The sequence below is a fragment of the Emys orbicularis genome, chromosome 1, assembly GCF_028017835.1.
Source record: "Emys orbicularis isolate rEmyOrb1 chromosome 1, rEmyOrb1.hap1, whole genome shotgun sequence".
Taxonomy (NCBI): Eukaryota; Metazoa; Chordata; order Testudines; family Emydidae; genus Emys; species Emys orbicularis.
The window spans coordinates 252,637,937-252,661,148 of record NC_088683.1 but is presented as its reverse complement, the minus strand read 5'-3'; the positions used below and the strand labels follow the sequence as shown (position 1 = coordinate 252,661,148).

Below are 23,212 nucleotides of genomic sequence, written 5' to 3'. Positions count from 1 at the left end.
ATACTTTCAGAGTAGGTCACGTGGTTTCTGTATCCATGTTTGCATCTGAGACATCTGTTGACAAGATTGTGCCCATATATGACAGGGTACTATCAGTTAGTCCAGGGGTAGGCAACCTATGGCACGCGTGCCAAAGGCGGCATGCGAGCTGATTTTCAGTGGCACTCAGACTGCCCGGGTCCTGGCCACTGGTCCAGGGGGGCTCTGCATTTTAATTTAATTGTAAATGAAGCTTCTTAACCATTTTAAAAACCTTTTTTACTTTATAATATATAACTAAACTATTGTTGTATGTAGACTTATAGAAAGAGACCTTCTAAAAATGTTAAAATGTATTACTGGCACACGAAACCTTAAATTAGAGTGAATAAATGAAGACTCGGCACACCACTTCTGAAAGGTTGCCAATCCTTGGGCTAGTCTAAACCTTCCAAATGTTTCCATGTTGTTGGTCACCAGAAAAGTTCATTTTTATTTTAAGGAGCAATGTCAAGTTCTTGGTTATACTGGGAATAAAGATTAGAAAATAATCCACCATGTTTCAAGTTATATGCTGAAAACCCCAATGAGCAGGTTGTAGCCAGGCCAAATTAATCTCTTCACTGCTGGGTCCATAGAAGTTCTATGGGATTCCTAAGATATCAAGCCAGTTTCAAAGGGTACTTGGGGTATAGGCCAAATTCCACTAATTTAGGCATGAAACAGACTTCCAAACTGGTCATCCACAGAGAACTAAAGTCAGATTCACCTACCCTGTTTGTCATGTTTGTTGTTTAAATCCATCAGTTTTAGATTAGTATGGTGGTTGGCCCAACAATGAGAAGCAGTATATTTAGAATTTAATTTATTGTCTGCTAAAGCACACAGGTGGCCTCAGGAGTAAAAGTAAGTGCTGTTTTCTAGTATCCTAGGTCTGTTTTACCTTTACATCATTCAGTGCAAGGTCAGAAAATTAAATTTTGAAAAACTGTACAATACACTGAAAAGTTCTGACAGGCCAATTTCACGCTCCAGCAGCGTTCATGTGATGTCATCAGCAGTGCAAGCTGGTGCACTAAGACTGAGAGAAAAACATGCTTGTAAGTTGTATGTTGGAAACCTCTCTCACCCTTCAGCTATTACTCTGAAACCAATGGATTTTTGAAGTCCTAATGTAGTCCATTTTGATTCTACTATAATTGTTGCACATGCCCTTTGTTATGCTCTCAGCAAACTATTTGGGCATCATGTGACCCTCCAATGAACTGTAATTATGTTCTTCTACCTTCCACACAAAATTAATTCCTTCATTTAAAACAAACACAGAAATAACAGTACTCAAAAACTAAATGTGGAAGCAGAAAATAAAGTGTAATTTTCTTACGAAATACTGTTACTTTAGGTTTAATTCTAGTTAAAAGCTGGATCACAGTGAATAAGAAATCCCTCTTATACTTCTGGAAAAAAAGCATTGTCAAACCACACAAAGGCGTTCTTCCTCAGGATATTCCAAGATGGGAGCCTCCTGTAGCTTTTCTTTCCTGAGTGCCTCCTGCAGGAAGCTATAACCCGATCAATTGGTTTTTTCCCATTTGCTGAGCTTCTGACTGCAGGAATTAGCCCTCTAAGGAAAGTCTCTGGAATGTCCTGCATGCAGCAGAACCAGAGTGGAAAGGGTCAGGGCAAAGAGCAACACACAGATTACCATAAATCCTGCACACTGCAGGGCATAGCTCCCTAGCAATCTCTTCAAGACATCTACCAGGTGGGTTTGGGGAGATAGGCCAAAATTTCAAATTTAACTTTAAAAAAAACAAAACCCCAATATATTCATCATCATCGTGTACCAGTAACCTTCGCAACGTCTGCACAACTCTGGAAACAGTGTTTGTTAAAAAAATAGCCAGGAGAACATAAAACACCATTTTATATGTAATGTCCTGTCAATGTTTTTCTAATTTCATGCTAGCTTGGCAATGTATCTGGGATCAAACAATAGTTTTAAAGAGGTCACGCTTGGGACCTGAACTTCTTCCCAGTGTTCTTTAAAATAATTTTTTTTAAAAATAGGTGAGGACCTGAAAAACCAAGTAGTACACCAGGTATCTGGGTTGTGCACAATATAGAATAACCCAGAAGTCACTGTCACAGTTACCCGGCTAACCATACCTTTGACCCCTCCTAGTCACTTCGAGTGCATCCCCTTCTCTCAGGTCTTAAGCCATCATCTGTCTCTTTGGGTGGAATCACATGATTCTCTCACTCTCAGACCAGGCCTTGGGCTGTAGTTACAGGTGCTAACTGCAATTACCTCAGCAGGTGTGACAGAGGCTCAGTTCCCTGCATACCTATTCCCTACAGGAGTAATAGCAGTGGCAACCAGTGAACCAAACAGCATTCTTAAAGCAAAGTAGTGTTTATTTAGAACAGCATTTCAGAGAAAAACCCATCTTAAAAAACAATGAACCAGCCTATATGCACATCTGCCTTTCCCTAAGACTTACCATTTCCTGGATCTGGGGAGAGACCAAAATCTTTCAGAATCTTCTGCAGAGCCTCTTTCTGTGTCAACCTGTCCCCCTGCAAACGGACCCCCCCAGAAAGGGCTTTTTAACTGTTCTTTTGATCTCCGGGTTCCCACCCTGGCAAAACAAGGCTTGCATTTTGGCTGGAGACAATGTTTTCTCCCACCAGCTTGTAACTGCCCCTCAAGGTTGGTTTGGAGGTTGCTTGTCAGGAGCCTGTGTTGCTTCCTTGCTTGTTTTCCCTCACAGCCCCTATTAAGCTAGAACAGGGTTTGGCAACCTTTCAGAAGTGGTGTACCGAGTCTTCATTTATTCACTCTAATTTAAGGTTATGCGTGCCAGTAATACATTTTAACGTTTTTAGAAGGTCTCTTTCTATAAGTCTATAATATATAACTAAACTATTGTATGTAAAGTAAATAAGGATTTTAAAATGGTTAAGAAGCTTCATCTAAAATTAAATTAAAATGCAGAGCCCCCCAGACTAGTGGCCAGGACCCAGGCAGTGTGAGTGCCACTGAAAATCAGCTTGCGTGCCATCTTCGGCACGCGTGCCATAGGTTGCCTACCCCTGAGCTAGACCAATGCATTCATACAGGAAAGTCTTATAACCCAATATACATTAACTTCATCTCACTGACCAGCTCTCACATTTTTCATAAAAGGTATCACCTCTCAGTATTCTTAGATTATTACATGGACATGGAATTACTGTCTCACTTCCAATAACACAAGTGATTTTATTAGAATTATTTTTGCAGTTATTAAACTTTGCAAATTAGATGTGCATCAGAAGCTACTGCTGCAAAAAGCAATCAACATCTGGATGAAAAATTCTGAAGGTGAACCAAGATACAGCAGTGGAACTCATTTCTACGGCAGAGAGCTGGACCAGGCATAGCCGGATCAAATGAAAACCTGGAATTCATGTCTAAATCTCCCCTGCCCTGTACAGAAGGGAAGAGAGCAGTGACTTCTGCAGCCCCCTTTGTGAGTTAGGATCTATAGGTGTAGGAGAGGGCAAGCCCTAAAGAACCCATTTTAAAAAGGGTGATGGATGAAGCCTCTGTGAACAGCCACGGACAGGAACTGCCTTAGCAATATAGTTTCAAGAAAGCAGACGGGAACGCTGGTTTCCCAAAACAAGTATGGAGGCACTACCCTAGTCTTCTATGAATCCCCTTGACTTATCCCTCAAGGAGCCAAAACTGAAGCCAAGACAGAATGGAAAATTTTGCAAGGGGAATCTTGAAGAATTTTTCTTCCCTAAACTCCCTTCTCTCCAGATTTTACTGTCAGCAGTGAAAAAGCTAGATCTGGCCTAGAGTTCTTCCATTATCTTGTATAGTTAAAAACAAAACAAACCCCCTGATGTTCTTTGATTTGCTTTCTAAATGAGTAGCATGCAGACACGTGGCCATTTATTTTGTGGGGGAAATATCAGAAAATTCATCTGCGTAAAATTAAACATTTAAAAATGCTGTTCAGATTAAACATGCAGTGATCTATACTTACTTCGAGATACACAATGGGGGGGGGGGGAGGGAGGGGAGAAGAGTCAACTTAAAATCTAGCATCACCCAAGGTACACAAAGCCAGTTCTTCCCTGGAGCATAGTTGAGGAGGTCAAACCAGATATATCAGGGTAGAAGTGTAACGCGACCTGATATAACACAAATTCGGATATAACACGGTAAAGCAGTGCTCCGGGGGGTGGGAGGGGCTGCACACTCCAGCGGATCAAAGCAAGTTCGATATAACGTGGTTTCACCTGTAACGCGGTAAGATTTTTTGGCTCCCAAGGACAGCATTATATCGGGGTAGAGGTGTCTAATGGTCCCCTCTGGCCTTAACAAAAAACAATCTTTATGTAAATATGACCTCTTATCACAGAACCATAGAGACTGCAAGGAAGGGATACTTGAACAAATAACTGCAGCTATCTGTCATTGGTATATTTCTTCTATAGAGCTGGGTATTTGGTTAAAGATATTTGTCGATCACTTTCATTCTTTAAGCTATTTTAAATATTGCAGTGGTTTGTAAAATGTACATATCTGATAATAAAATTGTTAAAAATTTTGAAAATGACACTAATATGAAAAAAAGTTAGTTTTAACAGTCTTGCCAATTTACTCCTTTTAATGTAATATTTTGTTTGAAAATGTATGTATCTCAAATATTTGGAAAACATCTGCCTTTCAAATAATTTCCTAAACTGCATAATCTTTCTTCCAAGAGCAAACAATTTATATTCAAGGAGCTCTAATTAGGGAATAGCTAGAAAGTGTGCCTTACATGGACAAACTCACTATCATAATCTGTATATAAAAGGAGTCACGCAGGTATTGTATGCAAACTGGTAACATGCTGGTCATTAATATTATTGCATGATGCACGGATGGGTGGTGTATAAAGATTTATAGGTATGTGCTGGAAATATATTCTTAAAATGTGTTTTGCAAGCAGTGCATAAGCCCAGCCTGTCCGAGACAAAGGAATATTGTTTCGCCTGCTGGACTATGATGTGTCTCCAATGTAAATTGAGCAAAGCCAGGCCAAAAAAATGGAAAGTACATTTATATATAAGATAAATAAAGCCATCAAAATAGCATGTGAGGGAGAGGACCATTTAACTATCACAACTAGGGATGGAGGCTGTACCTCCAGGCTCTTAAAACAGACAATGGCCTTTGGGAAATATAAGCAGAAACAGAAAGCCATTTTGGCATCCATCACACAAGAAGCCAGAGCTCTTGAAATCTGAGAAAAGTGGATCCCTTCAGCTAAGGGGGCTGTCGTCTCTGGGAATTGGCTATAGGTGGGAAACCTGCTTAGACAAAGACTAACTTTCTGAAGTTATTTTAGTCACTAGAAAGCATGTTTTGTTTGTAACCTACCTTTCATATCTCTAACTCTTGCTTGAAATCATTCAAACCTATGCTCTTTGTTAATAAACTTATTGTTTTGTTACAAAACTATCTCAGTGCTGTTATACTGAAGTGAAGTGTAAGTCTTCAGCTATTGTAACACTGATGTGTGCTCTGTCTCTTTGAAGGCAACAAACTTAACTTCTGTGAGTGTCCATTGAGAGGGACTGAACACTGCAGAAGGACATCTCCAGAGAACTTGGGTTCACTGACGGTTACCTTCAACGCAAGGTTTGGACTGGCAGCGTCTTGAAGCATTTGTTGGCAAGGCAGGTGTGTCAAGCTGGTGTGTCAGGGAGCTGAAACATAGCTCAGCAGCAGCAACGCTCACTCTTCCTGAGGCAGAGTGGTAACATGGTGGCTCACAATTCTGGTTATCCTGAGTAAGATATCACAATAATTATTGTGACAGGTGTTCTAAAATTAAATTAGGTTTATGGGATGATTTAGTAAAAAAGGTGTAACATTTACCAAAATTACAACTGCAATATTGCGAACACTTATGCACATACTTAACTTTAAGGAGTAGTCTCAGTGACTTTGAGTACACTTCAACATCACTATTTCAATTGAACAGGTTTAATTACATTACAAAATAGATCTACACTAGTGAAAAGATTACTTTTAATTCAGTTTATTTAAATAGGATAAAACTACTTAAAAGACCACTCTTTACATACAAAATGTACATTAACATGTGAAACTTTTCTGTACTGAAGTGTAAAACCTGCACACAGGTTTTAGTGTTTAGTAAAAGGAGACGAGCACACAATATTTAAAAAAAAAAAAAACACACATCATTCTTACTATTTTACAGCATTCAGAAGTGCCTTTGATTCCACAATAATGAATGGGAAACTCCTGTCTCAGCCATATCCGACGTAGACTACTGTTCATATTTTCAATACATATACATTAAAAAAAATTCTAAGTAAGCTTTCAGATCGCTGCTGACAGCATTTTCAACTGGCTCAAAGCCAGAAAAAGGATTTCCTTCATGTTTAAATTCAGTGGTGACAGGCTTTCATATGGGAGGAATACAGATTTCATATTAGTTTTTGCATATAGAAGCTTTACTATTTACCATATACACCCAAAGTAGGTGCAGGATCAGGTCCACTTAACCACCAAAATCAATAGTTTTGCCATTGATTTTAATGGACATAGGACCAGATCCAGTGTGTTACACCACACAAGTAATAATCCAAATGAAATCCACTGGGATTCAAAGAAAAACCAACAATCTTATTTTAAAACTGTCACAGGTAGGAAAGAGGCTAGACATTAAGAGTATACTATTCTAACTCAGTGCAGTGATTGTTGCTTCTTTACATGTTGATGAGAGGAGAGTGTTGGCCCACATTCTAGGATTTCCCACTTTATTTTAACAAGTATTATTATAACTGGGATAACAAAAGAAACTTGTTGCACACACGCATACAGATGTGTGTATATAAGAACATTGCACTAATCCATTTATTATTTTTCCTCAGATTCATACTGAATATAGATTCTAATAATGTGCTTCCATGTGCATTTTTTTTATCTCAAATGACTATAGAAGCTTCAATTTGAAGCAAGAATGTTATATAGTTCATGTGTTATTACTAACTTAACCTGTATTTTAAATACAAATACAAGTCTGTAGTTTTGTTCTGTATAACAAAAATAATTTTTTTCTCTAGAATAAAATCTGTCAATGGGATGATTTTATACTATATTGTTTAACTAGATTCTGAAACCCAAACAGGGTTTGAATGCACAATCTTTCATACCACCTGGAACTTCAAGAATTGTGTTGGGTATTTAGCCAGGACATGACCTACTAAACTGAATTTAGCTGTATAGCATAAAATATGAACATTTTTTAAGCCCACAAAGGTGTTTTGTAGAGACACACAGGAGATGAACTACAGTATACTTGAAAATTCAAAAGCAGGTTTTTTTAGTATCTTGTAAGAACACCACCTTTGGAAGGGTCTCAATGCAAGAAGGTAGACACTTTTAAGGTGATTGGTGAGACTATGATTCCAGCTTTATATTAGGGAACTTTCAAATTTAAGAAAACTCCACAACAATGTGAATCCCTGTATACTTTAAAGAGAAATGTACTTCAACTGTTCTGAACTACAGGAATGATATATTTACATTTCCAGGACCCCCACTAATTCATGGCCATGTTACATGCTGGATTTTCTTCTTTGCTTCTGTAGGTTTTAGGTCATTCTGGAATAGAAGAAAGTATACAACTAATATTAGATGTGCTGCACTAGACAGTATTTAGTAATTATCGTACAATATCCAAAGGGGGTTAGCTGAGCACTTTAGCACTATATGCACCATTATAGTAACTTCCTGATGCCATCTTCTGGAGGAAGTTAAAATGTCAGGCTTACCCAGAAAGTAAAAAGGAAGCAGGAGAACTATAAAGGCTGACCTCTTGCAAACTCATCCATTTTTTGTTGTGGTGAGCAGGTTTACCAAAAGTATCCCTCTCACTAGGAAAACATGAGTAATTTAGAAATACATCCACATAAGAACTTTAGACTAAAGTCTGATCCATGAAGAATGTTTTAAAGCAAATACAGGAATATAATCCACTCTTAAAAATCCAATATAATTAAATCTAATTTTTAAAAATTAAAGAATCTTAAAAATGCTGCTGTTCTAAAAACAATTAAGACTACCTGCATAAAACTGCTGAAAAATTACAACTAGAGAAAAAAAAGTATTTCTTTACACTACCACGTATAAATGAGGAACCCATTGCTTAAGCCTCTGTGTGCACTTGCAAATTTAAAAATAAAAAGTTCATAAGAATTGGTAGCAAGTAGACAACCTCCAAATCAATCTCCAACAGTCATCAAAAATAAGAAGGAACCACGAAACAGTCTCCAGTTGGTTAGACAGGCAAACGCCTGGATAAACAGATGGACTTTGCACCATACCCTGAAGGTCAAACCAGCTCTGGCAGACCAAATAGGGGAGCAGGATCCAGACAAGTACAGTTCAACACAGACGCTGACACCAAACTTTGAGAGTGCAAATCTGGGTATTGTGAGCAGCAATTGAGCTAATCTCAGCCACTGGGAAGTTGCAAAGAGAGATGGTCTTTAAGGTAATCAGGACACACACTTTACAAATTAACACCAACACCATGAGTGGTTCTTAAAAGCAAGTAGCAGCATGCCTGAAATGGCAAGCGCCAATATGCAAGAAGTCTGCTGAGTTTCGTACTAGTGGAACAATCTGCCACTTTAAGTCTCAACCAATGTTAAAACTGTTTTGCTAGTTTAATGCTGCACAGTAACATTCCCAACGACAGTGTATCTCGTAGGGTAAAGATTCTTTACTACCTTATTATGTACATGGTTTTCTTTAATTATGGAAAAAGTCTGCTCATGACCAACAATCTGTGCACCAAAACAGGAAGTCACTTATTCAAAAGAAAATACACCCCTCTTAAAATTATCAATTAAGATTGATCTTCCATTTATATACCATCCTTCAAATATACACACAGGAATCACTTCCCGTACAACCAACACTACCAAAGAGTTTAGGACAGGAAGTAAACAACAGTATTACCAAATTAAAATTGCATGAGGAATTTGGGCTGTATTGACAGAACGTGGTCATCCAGGGACCAAGCAACATTAACTCCTATTTTATACTTTTCTTCTAGGAACTCTGAAGCCATTGATTAATTAATAGTAACGTTAATTAAACCATTTGCTCATTCATTACAGCCTGATTCAGCAAGATACTTAAACGTATATCTAACTTTAAGCATGAATACTCACACCGATGTCTCATGTTTAAATTTAAGCTCATGCTTAACTGTATCTTGCTAAACTGGGGCCTAAATTATTTTTGTTAGGCTACAAAATAATCTAAGATGCAGTAAAGATTTTGATTTCAAGAATGTCAACGGTAATCAATTCTGAACATGAACGTATTTAAATTAGGGCTGCCAACTGATTTAAAAAAAAAATCACAATTAATCGCACTGTTAAATAATAATAGAATACCATTTATTTAAATATTTTTGGATGTTTTCTACATTTTCAAATACATTGATTTCAATTACAACACAGAACAAAGTGTACAATGCTCACTTCATATTTATTTTTGATTACAAATATTTGTGCTATAAAAACAAAAGAAATATTTTTCAATTCACCTCATACAAGTACTGTAATACAATCTCTTTATCATGAAAGTTAAACTTACAAATGCAGAATTATGTACAAAAATAACTGCATTCAAAAATAAAACAACGGAAAACTTTAGAGCCTACAAGTCCACTCCGTCCTACTTGTTCAGTCACTCAGATAAACAAGTTTGTTTACATTTGCAGGAGATAATGCTGCCCACTTGTTTACAATGTCACCTGAAAGTGAGAACAGGTGTTCACATGGCACTGTTGTAGCCAGCGTTGCGAGATATTTACGTGCCAGATGCACTGAAGTTTCATATGCCCTTTCATGCTTCAACCACCATTCTAGAGGACATGCATCCATGCTAACGAGGGGTTCTGCTTAATAACGATTGAAAGCAGAGCAGACCGACACATGCTCACTTTCATCATCTGAGTCAGATGCCTCCAGAAGAAAGTTGATTTTCTTTTTTGGTGGTTCGGGTCCTGTAGTTTCCACATCAGTGTTTTGCTCTTTTAAGACTTCTGAAAGCATGCTCCACACCTCATCCCTCTCAGATTTTGGAAGGCACTTCAGATTCTTAAACCTTGGTTCGATTACTGTAGCTATATTTAGAAATCTCATATTGATACCTTCTTTATGTTCCGTCAAATCTGCAGTGAAAGTGTTCTTAAAACGAATGTGTGTTGGGTCATCATCCTAGATGGCTATAACATGAAATATATGGCAGAATGCAGGTAAATCAGAGCAGGAGACATACTATTCTTCCCCAAGGAGTTCAGTCACAAATTTAATTAATGTTTTTTTTTTTTAAACAAGTGTCATCAGCATGGAAGCATGTCCTCTGGAATGGTGGCCAAAGCATGAAGAGGCACTCGAATGTTTAGCATATCTGGCACGTAAATACCTTGCAAGGCTGGCTACAAAAGTGCCATGGCGAATGCCTGTTCTCACTTTCAGGTGACATTGTAAATAAGAAGCCGGCAGCATTATCTCCCTTAAATGTAAACAAACTTGTTTGTATTAGTGATTGGCTGAACAAGAAGTAGGACTGAGTGGACTTGTAGGCTCTGAGGTTTTGGTTTTGAGTGCAGTTATGTAACCAAAAAAATAAAAATAAAAATCTACATTTGTAAGTTGCACTTTCATGATAAAGAGATTGCATTACCGTATTGTATAAGGTGAACTGAAAAATACTATTTTTTGTTTATAATTTTTACAATGCAAATATTTGTAATAAAAATATTATAAAGTGAGCAGTGTACACTTTGTATTCTGCGTTGTAATAGAAATCAATATTTGAAAATGTAGAAAAACATCCAAAAATATTTAATACATTTCAATTGGTATTCTACTGTTTAACAGTGCGATTAAAACGGTGATTAATTTTTTTGAGTTAATCGTGTGAATTAACTGCAATTAATGGACAGCTCTATTAAATATTTAATAGGTGAACAAAACCTGTAGACATACCATACAGCACCTTTGTGCTGTGAACCAAACAAATTCCAAAACCACTTAAGTTTGGACATGGGCAGTATCTAAAAGATCTCTAAAGATCACTGCAGTAGTTTAGTGATGTTTTCAGTAGGTGGTACTCTTCCTGCTGGGTCAGTATTGATCTAGTGCTTAAGCATGGCTTTGAAGTGTTGCTGGAAGAGCTGCCTTTGAGATTAAAAACATACAAATGAGTACCTGAGCACTCAGAAATTACATGGCATTTTCCACAGAAATCAACTTCCCCATCTGTAAAATGGAGATGCCCTATTCTATTTGGCCTCCCGTGAGAAAGATTTTTTAGATAAGTGGATGAAAATTGCTTTAAGGCTAGGTCTAATCTCTGAGTTGGGAGTGAGATTCTCAGCACAAGGAGAAAGTCACGCTAACTCTGAATGACTTAACACACTAAAAATAGAATGTAGCCACAGCAGCGTCAGAGACCACAGGCACGTACTTGGGGCAACTAGCCCCTCTCACTCAGCTACATTCTGTTTTTAGTGAGCTGGCTCAATCAGAGCGAATGTATGTCTCCTCGAGCTGGGAATCACACACCCAGACTGAAAAGTAAACACGTATCCCTAAGAGATTAGCATTATTTAAGAGTAGAGAAGTGGCTTCCTGAGAACATTTTAATTCAGTAATTACATTCTGCCTACCTAAAATTCCTTCTGCACTTCAAATCTGAGATTATTTTTTTTTTCATTCCTTCCCTGAACTCCCATGAAACATTGCTGTTTCACCCAAATGTAGCCACACTACAGTGGTAAGTAATTCTTTGATGTCAGCCAATATCCCTGTATGTTGGCCCTTATCTCAATGGATTTAAATTAGGTTCTTTTGGGATAAAAGTTACGTAAGCTATACCTACCTCACAGTAGTGCTCTAAAAAATAGATGTAAAGTACTCTTTTTATTCTAGTTTCTGCCCTTTGTGCTCCACTGCACCAGTTCTCAAAGATTCTAATGATCTCTTTTTGGTCAATGCTTAGAACCAGCATTCCATCTGCCTCTACCTGTTGGCTACCTTCAGCACTGTTGCCTATGCTTATCTTCTCAAGATCTTGCCCTCCCTCTGTTCTTGGGACTCAATCCTCTCCTGGTTCTTCTTCTACCTCTCTTCTTCAGTGTGTCATTTGCAGGATCCTCCTTATCCACCCTCAAATTTTCTGTGGGGGTTTCACAGGGTCCCATCCGTGGTCCCTTCCTCTTCTCCCTTTATACCTTGTCCTTGGGTAATCTTATTTGTATACAAATTCAACTAGCATCTATCTCTATGCCTACAACTCTCGAATCTGCCCGCCCCCCCGGTCCAAACTTAAGTTCTTGGTCTTTTCCTTCTCAAACCCTCCTGCCATCCTCCTCCATAATCACTGTGGACAATACGACCCTCTTCCCCATCACTCAACCCTTGTAACCTGGGTATTATCTTGAGCATTGCCTTCTCTAGGTCCTCATCTTGCCAATTCTTACTACATAACATCTCTAAAAATATAGCCTCTTCTCCCTCCACACAGCTATAACTCTCATCCAGACCCTCAACAATGTGTGTCTTGATTCCTGCAACATCCTTTTCTTGAGTGGCCTTTTCTCTTGCCCCACTCATAGCCACTCAAAATGCTGCTGCAAAGATCACTTCCTCAGCTTGTCACTTGAAACCTCTCTTTGTATCACTGCACTGGGTCCTACTTCTCCAGTGCACCAAACATGAAAGTGAAGACATGTAGTTCAAGGCCCTTCACACCCTGTTCCCCAACCTACCTATCATCTCTCATACGCTATCGCAACGCTAACTCCTGCCTCTGCTCTGCCAATGACACCAGCCTTGACTGCCCACTTGTTAAGTTTTCAAGCATCTTCATGCTTTCTCCCATGCTGCTCCTCATGCATGAGGAGCTCCCCAACAACATCCATAAAACCACCTCATTGTACTCCTTCAAATCCCTTCTTCTTTGCTGTGATGCTGTTACCCTGGAATTGAGGGGTATGTTACACCAGAATTTGATCAAACTAATTGCAGCCATATTGTGTGCATTCAGTCACCATGAATTAATAAAATAGAACACCGCAGAGTTAAGGGTTTATTTGGACAAGGAAGGCTTTTGAGAGAAGGTCAAATACTAGCTGCAGGCTTGCAGTTTCTGCTAATCAGAATAGGAGGAGGGGGAAAAAGATTCAACAAATTATAAGTCTGAAAGAAAATAAGTGGATGAAGACTTTGAGCTTGGGTGCCTTTGATATAGAAGTTTATTATGGCTAAGATTGCTAGGAATGTTTTGTTGATGACTAGTTGACTGAAATTAGAGGAAGTAATGACCCACTGGGGGTCGTTATGAGCTATGTGTCCTGTAAAAATTTAGTTATAAAAAGACTAGATAATAAAGCGTACTCTGGAGCAGTTTGCTGAAGCTATCCCGAGAGACTTTTTCCTGACACCATACTCCCCGGCAGGGAAGCGACCAGCCATTGCTGACCTGCTGCTAATTACTCAATGCCATCTCAGATTTTAGGTAATTATTTCGGATGTCCTAAACGTATTGCTTGTGTGTGTGCACGCTTAAATCTAATAAATAGTAGTTTTAGATAAGAGCACACTTCCTTGTATCAATCTTTCATCGGACGGAAGCATTGTGTTCCCATTGATTTATTCCTGAGACCACCTGGAGTGAAACAGTTAATCCACAGCTTTGGATTCTGAAAACCTTGGGTAACAATGCCTACAAAAGCAACTTGATAAGAGTTAGCTGATGTGCTGAGAGAGCTGACTATCATACTGACCAGTATTATCTCATCGTTGCCTTGTGCTCATTCATCTAATTACCTGTGTCTCATGTCTTGTACTTTAGACTGTAAGATCTTTGGGACGAGAATCATCTTTTTGTTTTGTTTGAACGGTACCCAGACAATGGGATCCTGGCCCATGACTGGGACTCTTAGGTGATTCTGCAACACTAGTTATTAACATGAGTGATGAGTGCTAAAGAATTAGTATTTTACTGGGAGGGCAGTCTAATGGATAAGATACAGGACAGGGAATCAAGAGACCAGAGTTCTAATCCCAGCTCTTATGCAATTTTAGGCAAGTCACTTCATCTCTCTGCACCTCTGTTTACCCTCCCACCGTTTGTCTGTTTGGTTTCTTTACACTATAAACTTTTCAGGGGAATCACTGTCTCTTGCTATGTGTTTGCATACTACCAACCATACTGCACGTACTGCAGTAATGCATATACCAAATCATTATATAAAATGACTTTCAAGATAAAACTAAAATATAACAGTTATAATGTTATAAAAGGATTCTCAATATAGGGATCTGAGGACCTACCTGCTCCTTCATAGGCTCAAGGAAAAGATTTGCAAAAAACTATACAGTGGTGTGAACATACATACCGCTGATTCAGATTCTTCTTTTGGAGCTGCTCTCTTTAATTTCACAACAGCAGCTCCTGCTACAGGGGTCAAAGGTGGCACCTTCAGATTAGCCAATACGCTATTAGTCACTGGAACACTGTTCTGTTTAGCCTCATTCTTCCTAGTTTCCAGTTTAGCCTCCTGTGATAAACTGGAGGCTGAAATGTGTGTTGAGGCGTTTGAAGGAACAGATAATCTCCTAAAAGTATCGGCAGTGATTCCAGCTGGAGGAGGTTTTAGGCGATCAGTAGCTCCGTTTTCTGTCTTTTTCACTTTTATACTTGTACTTGTTGAACTGCCATCAAATACAATTAGTGGCCGTTTCCGTAAGCCTTCCACAGTTGTAACACTGAAAATACAAGTTTTAAAGTTCTCAGAAATATAAACTAGATTATCAAGAGTTCCGTTAGTAACTCAAGATATAAGCAATGTAAATAGACAATTCAAAAAATTAATCTAGCCCAACCTGGCAATATTTGTCAATGTAGTTTTCCTTAAACTGTTTTACTCATTCCAATTTAAATTAAAGCAATTGCTTCAAAAATATCAATCTAGCCAATTTAAACTCATTCCAAACAATACAACTGTCAAATTTAGCAGAGCCTTAATATTGTCCTTTACAGTTATTTTAGGATTCGACTGTATCAGAACAGATACAATTTATTCCAGATATAAGGCAAATATTTGAGGAGCTGTGAATTGCCTTCTTCATTTAAGTTAAGATTCACTGGCAATTTGAAATTTTATAAAAATCACTGCTCCTAACATCTGCATTTGTTCATGATTCTTACGGTGAGAAAGCCCAAATGGGGGCTAGACAGACTATTAGTGAAAATATTTCGCAAAAAAATAAAATAAACAAACATAAATAAATAAATTCCTATTTCCGAAATAAGTTGTTCCTGAGCCAAAATAGTGGGTCTAATTTCTTTTTTGTTGGAACTGCTCATGCTTTTCAATCTACATGCAATCAGGTCAGGCTAATTAATATTTTATTTATAAATAGAGGAACACTGTAAAATTGTGTAGATCCAAAAGATAATTCAAAAGGCAAACGAACAGCCTAAGTGGCAAAAAAGTTTACATATGATTTTAATATAACTATCCTTTTACACATACTGAAGTAAGGACTAAAAGAATTCTAAACCTCAGGGACATGGATAAGACACAATCACCAGGAAACCTGAATATCTGTAAATTAATGAAATTAATTCAGTGTCAACCATTCAGTTTGCTGATTTTTCATTTGTGACAATACCTTATATTTGTGATATACTCCATAGAAGTTGTTCAAATAAAGTGTTACTTTATAACATAAGTACCACTGAGGTGGCTATACATATGAGTGGTTTAGATATACATGGTTACTTAAATGTAAATAATCAATATACTTTACATATTTAAACTAGGTCATGACACCCATATGATTCAATTACAACATCATTAGAACAGCCACTAAACATGGAGTTGCTGGTAGCCTTTAAATGCAAAAATAAAAGTAATTCCAGAGATCTGCTGGATGATAGCACTTACCAACATTTCTTTAAAAATGAAAGGAACAATAGTTGAAGAGCGCACATGCATCCATGCTCACAAGACAACATTAACTGACAGTGCATCAAAGCTGGCCATCAGGTTTGCCTTTTATTATACAGCAATTGTGTTTAATGAATCCATTAATTTAACACTTAAATGAGCAAAATACTTAAAGAGCCTAATAAAAGCAACCTACACACACACACAAATGAAGTGAGTTAATTTCTACCACTCACTTTGGATTTTTCCTTACAACTTTTATTCCTGACAACAGCACCCTAATCTTGAATGCACTCCATAATAGTTATCTTCAATGTCCACCCCCAATATACCACAATATAAAGCTATACTATCTGTTTCAGTCTCCTTCCTTAACATGCCTAAAGATGTAGCAGATATTCCTTAGTTAAGGATTGCTCTTTAAATACTCCATGTTGTGGATACTGACACTCAGGAGCTACATACATGTTTAGGTAGGATATTTGGTATTTATTATTGTGGGGATCACTCATATTGTATTTTTGAGGAGTAACAGCACCTTTGTTATCACAAATGACAGAGTGATATCTTATAAATAACATATTCCTAAGGAAGCCACTAAAGCAGGAAACTTCTCCTGGCAATCAGGGAACTCTGTTTCTGCAGAATTTCAGTTTCCATTCAAAAACAATTCAATTTGTAATCTTTAAAGTTGTGAAGATTACCTGCTGAATGTGAACAAAATGCAAACTGATGTAGTGTTGTCTTCCTGAGCCTGCAGACAGATATCCTGAAACAACAGAGAGGTATAAACTGTCTAAGACCCAACTCCGAGCCCCAGCACACAGTCTAGACAGTTGTGCTGTGCTCTGGGGAGTTCTTCAAGGTCTGGCAGGATGATACAAGAATCCTTCACTCCAAGCTCCACAGCAGGCAAGCTACTCTTCGGCAGCAACACAGCTTTATCACTGAAGCAGCTTCCATACTGTGTTACGGGGTATAGCCGGTAGATTCATCCCCCACACTCACAAAACCCTTCTTCCCAGCAACACTCAGGCAGCCTGGTGGAGCTGAACTCTACAGCACACAGAAGATGGTTATGAAGCTCCCCAAATTCTGCTCCATCTCATGCAGAGAAGAACCATATTGGTTCTACTAAAAGGTCATCAACAGCCATGGAGGGGACAGTATACACTCCTAAAAGGTGTGCGAACTACTTTGATTCATCTCACTAGGGTGTTACAATAACTGAAGTTTCTCTATGTCCGTTTTAGTTTTGCTTACCAAAACTGCTGTAAGTCTAGAACTTTAAAAAGCCTTCAGCAGCCTGTCTCCTACCCTCTCCACACTGTGTGCATCATGAACGCTGGCAGTAAAAAGATAACCCAATAAAATACTAGCCAGACAAAATTACTTTTTAAGCATTGAATATGAACAGCAGATTAACTACTGAAAAGTCTTGAAGTTGCCTAATAGTGGCTAATCCAGGGGTGGGCAAACTTTTTGGACCGAGGGCCACATCTGGGTGGGGAAATTGTATGCAGGGCCGGGGCAGGGGGTTGGGATGTGTAAGGGAGTGCAGGGTGTGGAAGGGGGTGCAGTGTGCTGGAAGGGACTCAGGGCAAAGGATTGGGGCAGAGGAGGGATGCGGAGTGTATGGGGGGCTCAGGGAAGGGGGTTGGGATGCAGGAGGCGGCTCAGGGCAGGGGTACAGGAGGGGTGTGGGGTGGGCAGAGGGCTCTGCGTGCGCTGCCCTTGCTGTGCCTCCAGGTACATCCCCTGAAGCTCCCATTGGCCGTGGTTCCCTGTTCCAGGCCAAATGGGAGCTGCGGGGGGCGATGCCTGGAGGCATGGGCAATGCACGGAGCCCTCTGCCCCCCAACCCGGGGCTGCAGGGAAGTGGTGCCGGCCGCTTCTGCAGAGTGGCGCGTGGCCCGTGGCGCCACGGGGGGCAATCCCGTGGGCCGGATCCAAAGCCCTGAGGGGCTGGATTGGGCCCGCGGGCTGTAGTTTGCCCACCCCTGGGCTAATCAGTAGGAAGCACTTAAACTGTAATTGGCACTTTCAACATACAATATATTAAACACCAATACAATAATCTTAATGCAACCCTTACAAAAAACACAAAGTGGCTGTCTAAATGGGCCTATTTCTATTCTTTGGTCTCCATATATTCATTACTTTTTATTATAAAATGTGTTTACTTATAAACAAGTTTTATTTGTACCAGCATAATTATTTCTAATGTGCAAACTCAAACTCTGCTCAAGTATAAGATCTACATGTAGTGTAAAATTGGGTACAGGAATTCTTAAGAAATGTAGATTTCTTGGTGTGCTCATCTGCATGCCTGTACCAAAAACTCAATTCCTGTTCAGCTATTACAAAACGCTGCTGATGTATGAGATCAGTTATTGCAGGCTTATGTCTGCTCACTGGCTGAAGTACTGTGGAGTGCATAAATACAGACAGACAGCTAGATGTATTCATAAAGAAACTATCTAATACACTCACATAAAGCTATTGGAAACTGAGGCCCTGAACCTTTAATGTGAAGCGGAGGGAACCCTTTAAAATCACAGGGATTTGACATGGATATAGAGATCTTTCCATGAACATCGCATTACAGAATTTGGACCATAGTGTGGAACTGAAATATAAATAAAATAAAGTTTTCAGACCACTTTATTTTCTGATCAAAGTTGAGTTTAAGGCCTTATATGAGAGAAGAGCCATTTAACTAAAAAATTGGTATTGAATTACAGGCAGGTACAATAAACACACTTTTGTTGCAGACTGGTGCCCATGCCCCTTACTCAATTCCTAGCACACGAGCAAGCATAAATTACTATGGCCTGGTCTACTGTTTAAAAATTTGGTCAACACAGGTACATTAGACAGGGGGTATGAAAAATCCACACCCCTGACTGGTGTAATTATGTTGAACTAACAACCAATGTAGATGAAGCTACATCAATGAAAGAATGCTTTTGTCAACGTAACTACCATTGCTCAGGGAAGTGGTATTCCTATGCTGATGGAAAAACCCCTTCCATCAATGCTGCACCAACACAACTGTGTTATGCCAGCACAGCTACAGCAACGTACCTACATGAATATAGTCTCTGTAAAGTAGACATACCGTTTATCATTCACACTCAGTCGGTTAATTATATTATGCCTTGATATTGATTTTTGAGACATGTTAATAGTAACTAACAACTACAATTAGTAATAGTAATGTTACTATTATTACTTGTCACTAACTGTTACTATTAACAATGACAAGTGCTAAGCTTTTCATCCCTTATCTATCTCCGTCTGTAAAATGAGGATAATGATGCTTACCTCCTTTGCAAGGTGCTTTGAGATCTACTGATGAAAAGCACTGTATAAGAACTAGGTATTATTATCATCAGTGTTCTATTGCTACAATTGAACTTCTTCCCCTTCTGGGTCACCATTGTGGTAATACATTCTGATATCTCACACAGCATCCCCTGCAAGTACTAGCAACATGTACAAAAACTGTAATTTACACATTTTATAAACTGAGTAGAAAAAGATCAACCTAATTATGTTTTCCAAAATGTGCCAACGGCTATCCAGGAGTTACAAGCACAATTGAATTACCTTTTACTCTCATTTTTTGTTTCATTTAGCTCCCTTTTCTTTTCCATCATTTTCCCCCATCTACTTTTGGGTAAGTCCCGCTGAGGCAATGGTATGGCATGTTGAACATAGAGATTAGTGAGGCCATCTTTGTCGAGCTTTGCATTATTTTCAACTAGTATGTTCTTCTGTGGGAAAAGGAACATAGCCACTATTAACAGGAGAAACTTTCAAACACAAATAACTTTAATGGCACTTCATTTTTTCAACAGTTAATTTAGCGTAACTAACATTTTAAACAAGTAATGAAATAGGTGATTTACACAACACTGCAGATCAATACATACATTCGTGAGACTCCACGCAGGTATAAGGATGTACCTGCATGGACCCAACAGCAGGATCACAGCCCTTGTTAGCTCATCTGAAAAAATGGGTTTAAATAATTCTCAGAGCACATTCTAGTTCAATTAAACTCAATGCAAAACATTTTAAATTATGAGGATTTCTCTGAATCACAGAAGGGATCAAACCAACTTTAATGGGTTTGCAACCTTATCTGCAGAGAAGCTACGACCTCTTCATAAAAATCACACACAGGTGGTCTTTCAAGTCCCTAGATCTGGAGTCCTGATTCCCCAGCTCCCAAAACACAAGCTTCTACCATCTGAGCAGAAGGCAGATCTCCATTAGCTATCTATAGTTGAATGCCGATTTTCTAAGATACAACCAACCAAGGGCAGGTCTTCACTGCCCTTGGTTGGAGATCGATATATTGGGGATCGATTTATCGCGTCTCGTCTAGACACGGATAAATTGATCCCTGAACATGCTCCCCGTCGACTTCGGAACTCCAGCTCGTGAGAGGCGGAAGCGGAATCGACGGGGGAGCGGTAGCGGTCAACTCGCCGTCGTCCTCACGGCCAGGTAAGTCGACCTAAGATATGCCGACTTTCAGCTATGCTATTCGCGTAGCTGAAGTTGTGTATCTTAGGTCGAACCCCCTCTCCCCCAGTGTAGACCAGGGCCAAGAGAAAAAAAACATACCCTCCCACACATATGGGCCTTGAACCTGTAAACCTTTATGCCTGTAACTCTATACATGAGAGCATATTAAAATTCAAGGTAACTACTCACACAGGTAAGATTTAACAAGTTAAGGATAACAGTACTAAATTCTATTTCCAGTTAGTACTAAATTCTATTTCCAGTTAAACTGATGACAAATAAACCACTATGACATCAACTAGAGTAGGAGGGCAAGTATCAGAGGGGTAGCCATGTTAGTCTGGATCTGTAAAAGCAGCAAAGAATCCTGTGGACATGCATCCGACGAAGTGGGTATTCACCCACGAAAGCTCATGCTCCAATACATCTGTTAGTCTATAACATGGGTCGGCAACGTTCGGCACGCGGCTCGCCAGGGTAAGCACCCTGGCGGGCCGGGCCAGTTTTATTTACCTGCTGACGCGGCAGGTTCGGCCGACTGCGGCCCCCACTGGCCGCGGTTCGCCGTCCCGGGCCAATGGGGGCGGCGAGAAGCAGCGCGGGCAAGCGATGTGCTGGCCGTGGCTTCTCGCCGCCCCCATTGGCCCGGGACGGCGAACCGCGGCCAGTGGGGGCCGCGATCAGCCGAACCTGCCGCGTCAGCAGGTAAATAAAACTGGCCCGGCCCGCCAGGGTGCTTACCCTGGCGAGCCGCGTGCCGAACGTTGCCGACCCCTGGTCTATAAAGTGCCACAGGACTCTTTGCTGCTAGAGCAGGAGATGAACTCAAACTGTCAGCAACAATGTACATTAATAAATGTATTTAAAGTTACTTTCGGATCAGGGAATTTTAATAATGTAGGTTTAAAATAACCCAACAGTTTGACGAATTCCCTTTTAACTTCGTGCAAATGTTCTTTTACTTACTGGCAAATCTGCCAGCTTCCAAACCGAAGCGACAAGGCGTTGCTAAAATAAAGCGCTATAATGGAAGCTGACTCTATCCTGGCCTGGAGGAGGCCAGCGCCTCTCCAGAGCCAGCCTGCTATTTTCAAAGGCCGTTTCACAGGGAAGCATCGATCCGCGTGAAACGGGCTCTAACAGTCCCGGGTACAACCAGAGCAGGGACACGAGCTGGGTTACAGCAGCGATCTCCCCGGCTCTCTGCGCTGCCCCTGCGCCGGCACCGAGCCCGGCTCAGGCTGGCACGCGGCAGGACCCGGGCCGCGCGGGGCCGGATGGCTCCCGGGGAGAGACTCACTGCCCGGGCAGGGATCTTCCAACTCCGCTCTCCTGGCCCAGGGACCCCAGGCGGTGCCGGGCGCCCCGCGGGCTCTCTGGAGCTTGGTGAGGGGGTCCCCCCCCGGCCGCACCTGCTCCAGGGTGAGCCGCAGGAACTCCTGCGACAGCAGCTCCGGGTGCAGCAACAAGTCCGAGTCCATCCGGCGGCCGCCGCCACCCTCCCTTGCTGCCCCCCGGCCTCCTCCCCGCGCCGCCATTTTCCCGCCCCGATTCCTTCCCGTTGCCGTTCCCACAATGCTGAGGGTGGCGCGTGGGCAGGAAGTGACGCAATACGGACTGAGGGGAGGAATGTCAAACCCCGCCCAGGCCGGCGCCGGGAGGCGCGCGAGTGAGCGTTACACGTTCCAAAAAAGGCGGCTTCAGCCGGGGGTGGGGCTGCGCGCTCAGCTCGCCGCGCCTGCTTCATGCGAGCGTTGCCCCAGTGCGCGAAGCGCCAGAACTCTCACCCCTGCCCTGCGCTGGGGCTGCGCTCCGCTGAGCTTGAGTCCCCCACGAGGCGCATCGGAGCTGCCTTGTAGGGTTTGCTGGGGTGTTGTGCTGTCTGTAGCTGTCCACAGCATTAATGCATTGCAGCAGCACATCCCCCCATGGACCAGGATCCTGCAGGGCGCTACCTACTTTAATTGCTAGCTAGTAAAGTATTTAAGCACATTCTTAATCAGGGCCGGCTCCAGCTTTTTTGCTGCCCCAAGCAGCGAAGTGGGGGGAGGGAAAGCCACCATCGGTGGCACTTGGGCGGCAGCTCAGTTGTGCTGCTCCATTCTTTGGCAGCAATTTGGTGGCGGGTCCTTCGATCCCTCTCTTCCTCTTTGGCGGCACTTCAGCCGCAGCTCAAAGAGGAAGAGAGGGACTGAGAGACCGGCCGCCGAATTGCCACCGAAGACCCGGACGTGCCGCCCCTTTCCATTGGCCGCCCCAAGCACCTACTTCCTTCGCTGGTGCCTGGAGCTGGCCCTGTTCTTAATTTTAAGCAGAGGATCACAAAATCATACCAATGCAGCGCTGAAAGGGTCTTAGTGATCACATTCAGCCCCCTGAGCAGAGTCGGGAGAAAGTAAATAGAAGTATCAGAGGGGTAGCTGTTTTAGTCTGTATCCACAAAAACAACGAGTCTGGTGGCACCTTAAAGACTAACAGATTTATTTGGGCATAGGCTTTCGTGGGTAAAAAACCCACTTCTTCAGTAAGTGGGTCTGAAGAAGTGTGGGTTTTTACCCACAAAAGCTTATGCCCAAATAAATCTGTTAGTCTTTAAGGTGCCAGCAGACTCCTTGAAGTAAATCTAGACCAGG

The 23,212-nt window shown here is 40.9% G+C and overlaps 1 protein-coding gene across 1 annotated transcript; it reads right to left on the bottom strand.

The window, feature by feature from the left end:
* Positions 1-7,314: 7,314 nt before the first annotated feature.
* On the bottom strand, positions 7,315-22,117 carry C1H2orf49 (chromosome 1 C2orf49 homolog). The gene is made up of 4 exons (XM_065423266.1): positions 21,992-22,117; positions 19,653-19,819; positions 14,484-14,853; positions 7,315-7,660 (listed from the first exon to the last, which is right to left on the bottom strand). Exons 1-4 carry the CDS (start codon positions 22,115-22,117, stop codon positions 7,604-7,606), a joined length of 720 nt encoding a protein of 239 aa, XP_065279338.1. The 3' UTR covers positions 7,315-7,603.
* Positions 22,118-23,212: the final 1,095 nt, after the last annotated feature.

What these genes read in the sequence shown, in the direction of transcription:
- C1H2orf49 (XM_065423266.1), bottom strand. Translation starts at nt 22,117, where the DNA reads ATGGCGGCGCGGGGAGGAGGCCGGGGGGCAGCAAGGGAGGGTGGCGGC. An exon ending in ACAAAAAATGAGAGTAAAAG is followed by an intron (nt 14,854 to 19,652) that starts GTAATTCAATTG and finishes TTGTATTTTCAG; the next exon opens with TGTTACAACTGTGGAAGGCT. An exon ending in AAGAAGAATCTGAATCAGCG is followed by an intron (nt 7,661 to 14,483) that starts GTATGTATGTTC and finishes CTTCTATTCCAG; the next exon opens with AATGACCTAAAACCTACAGA.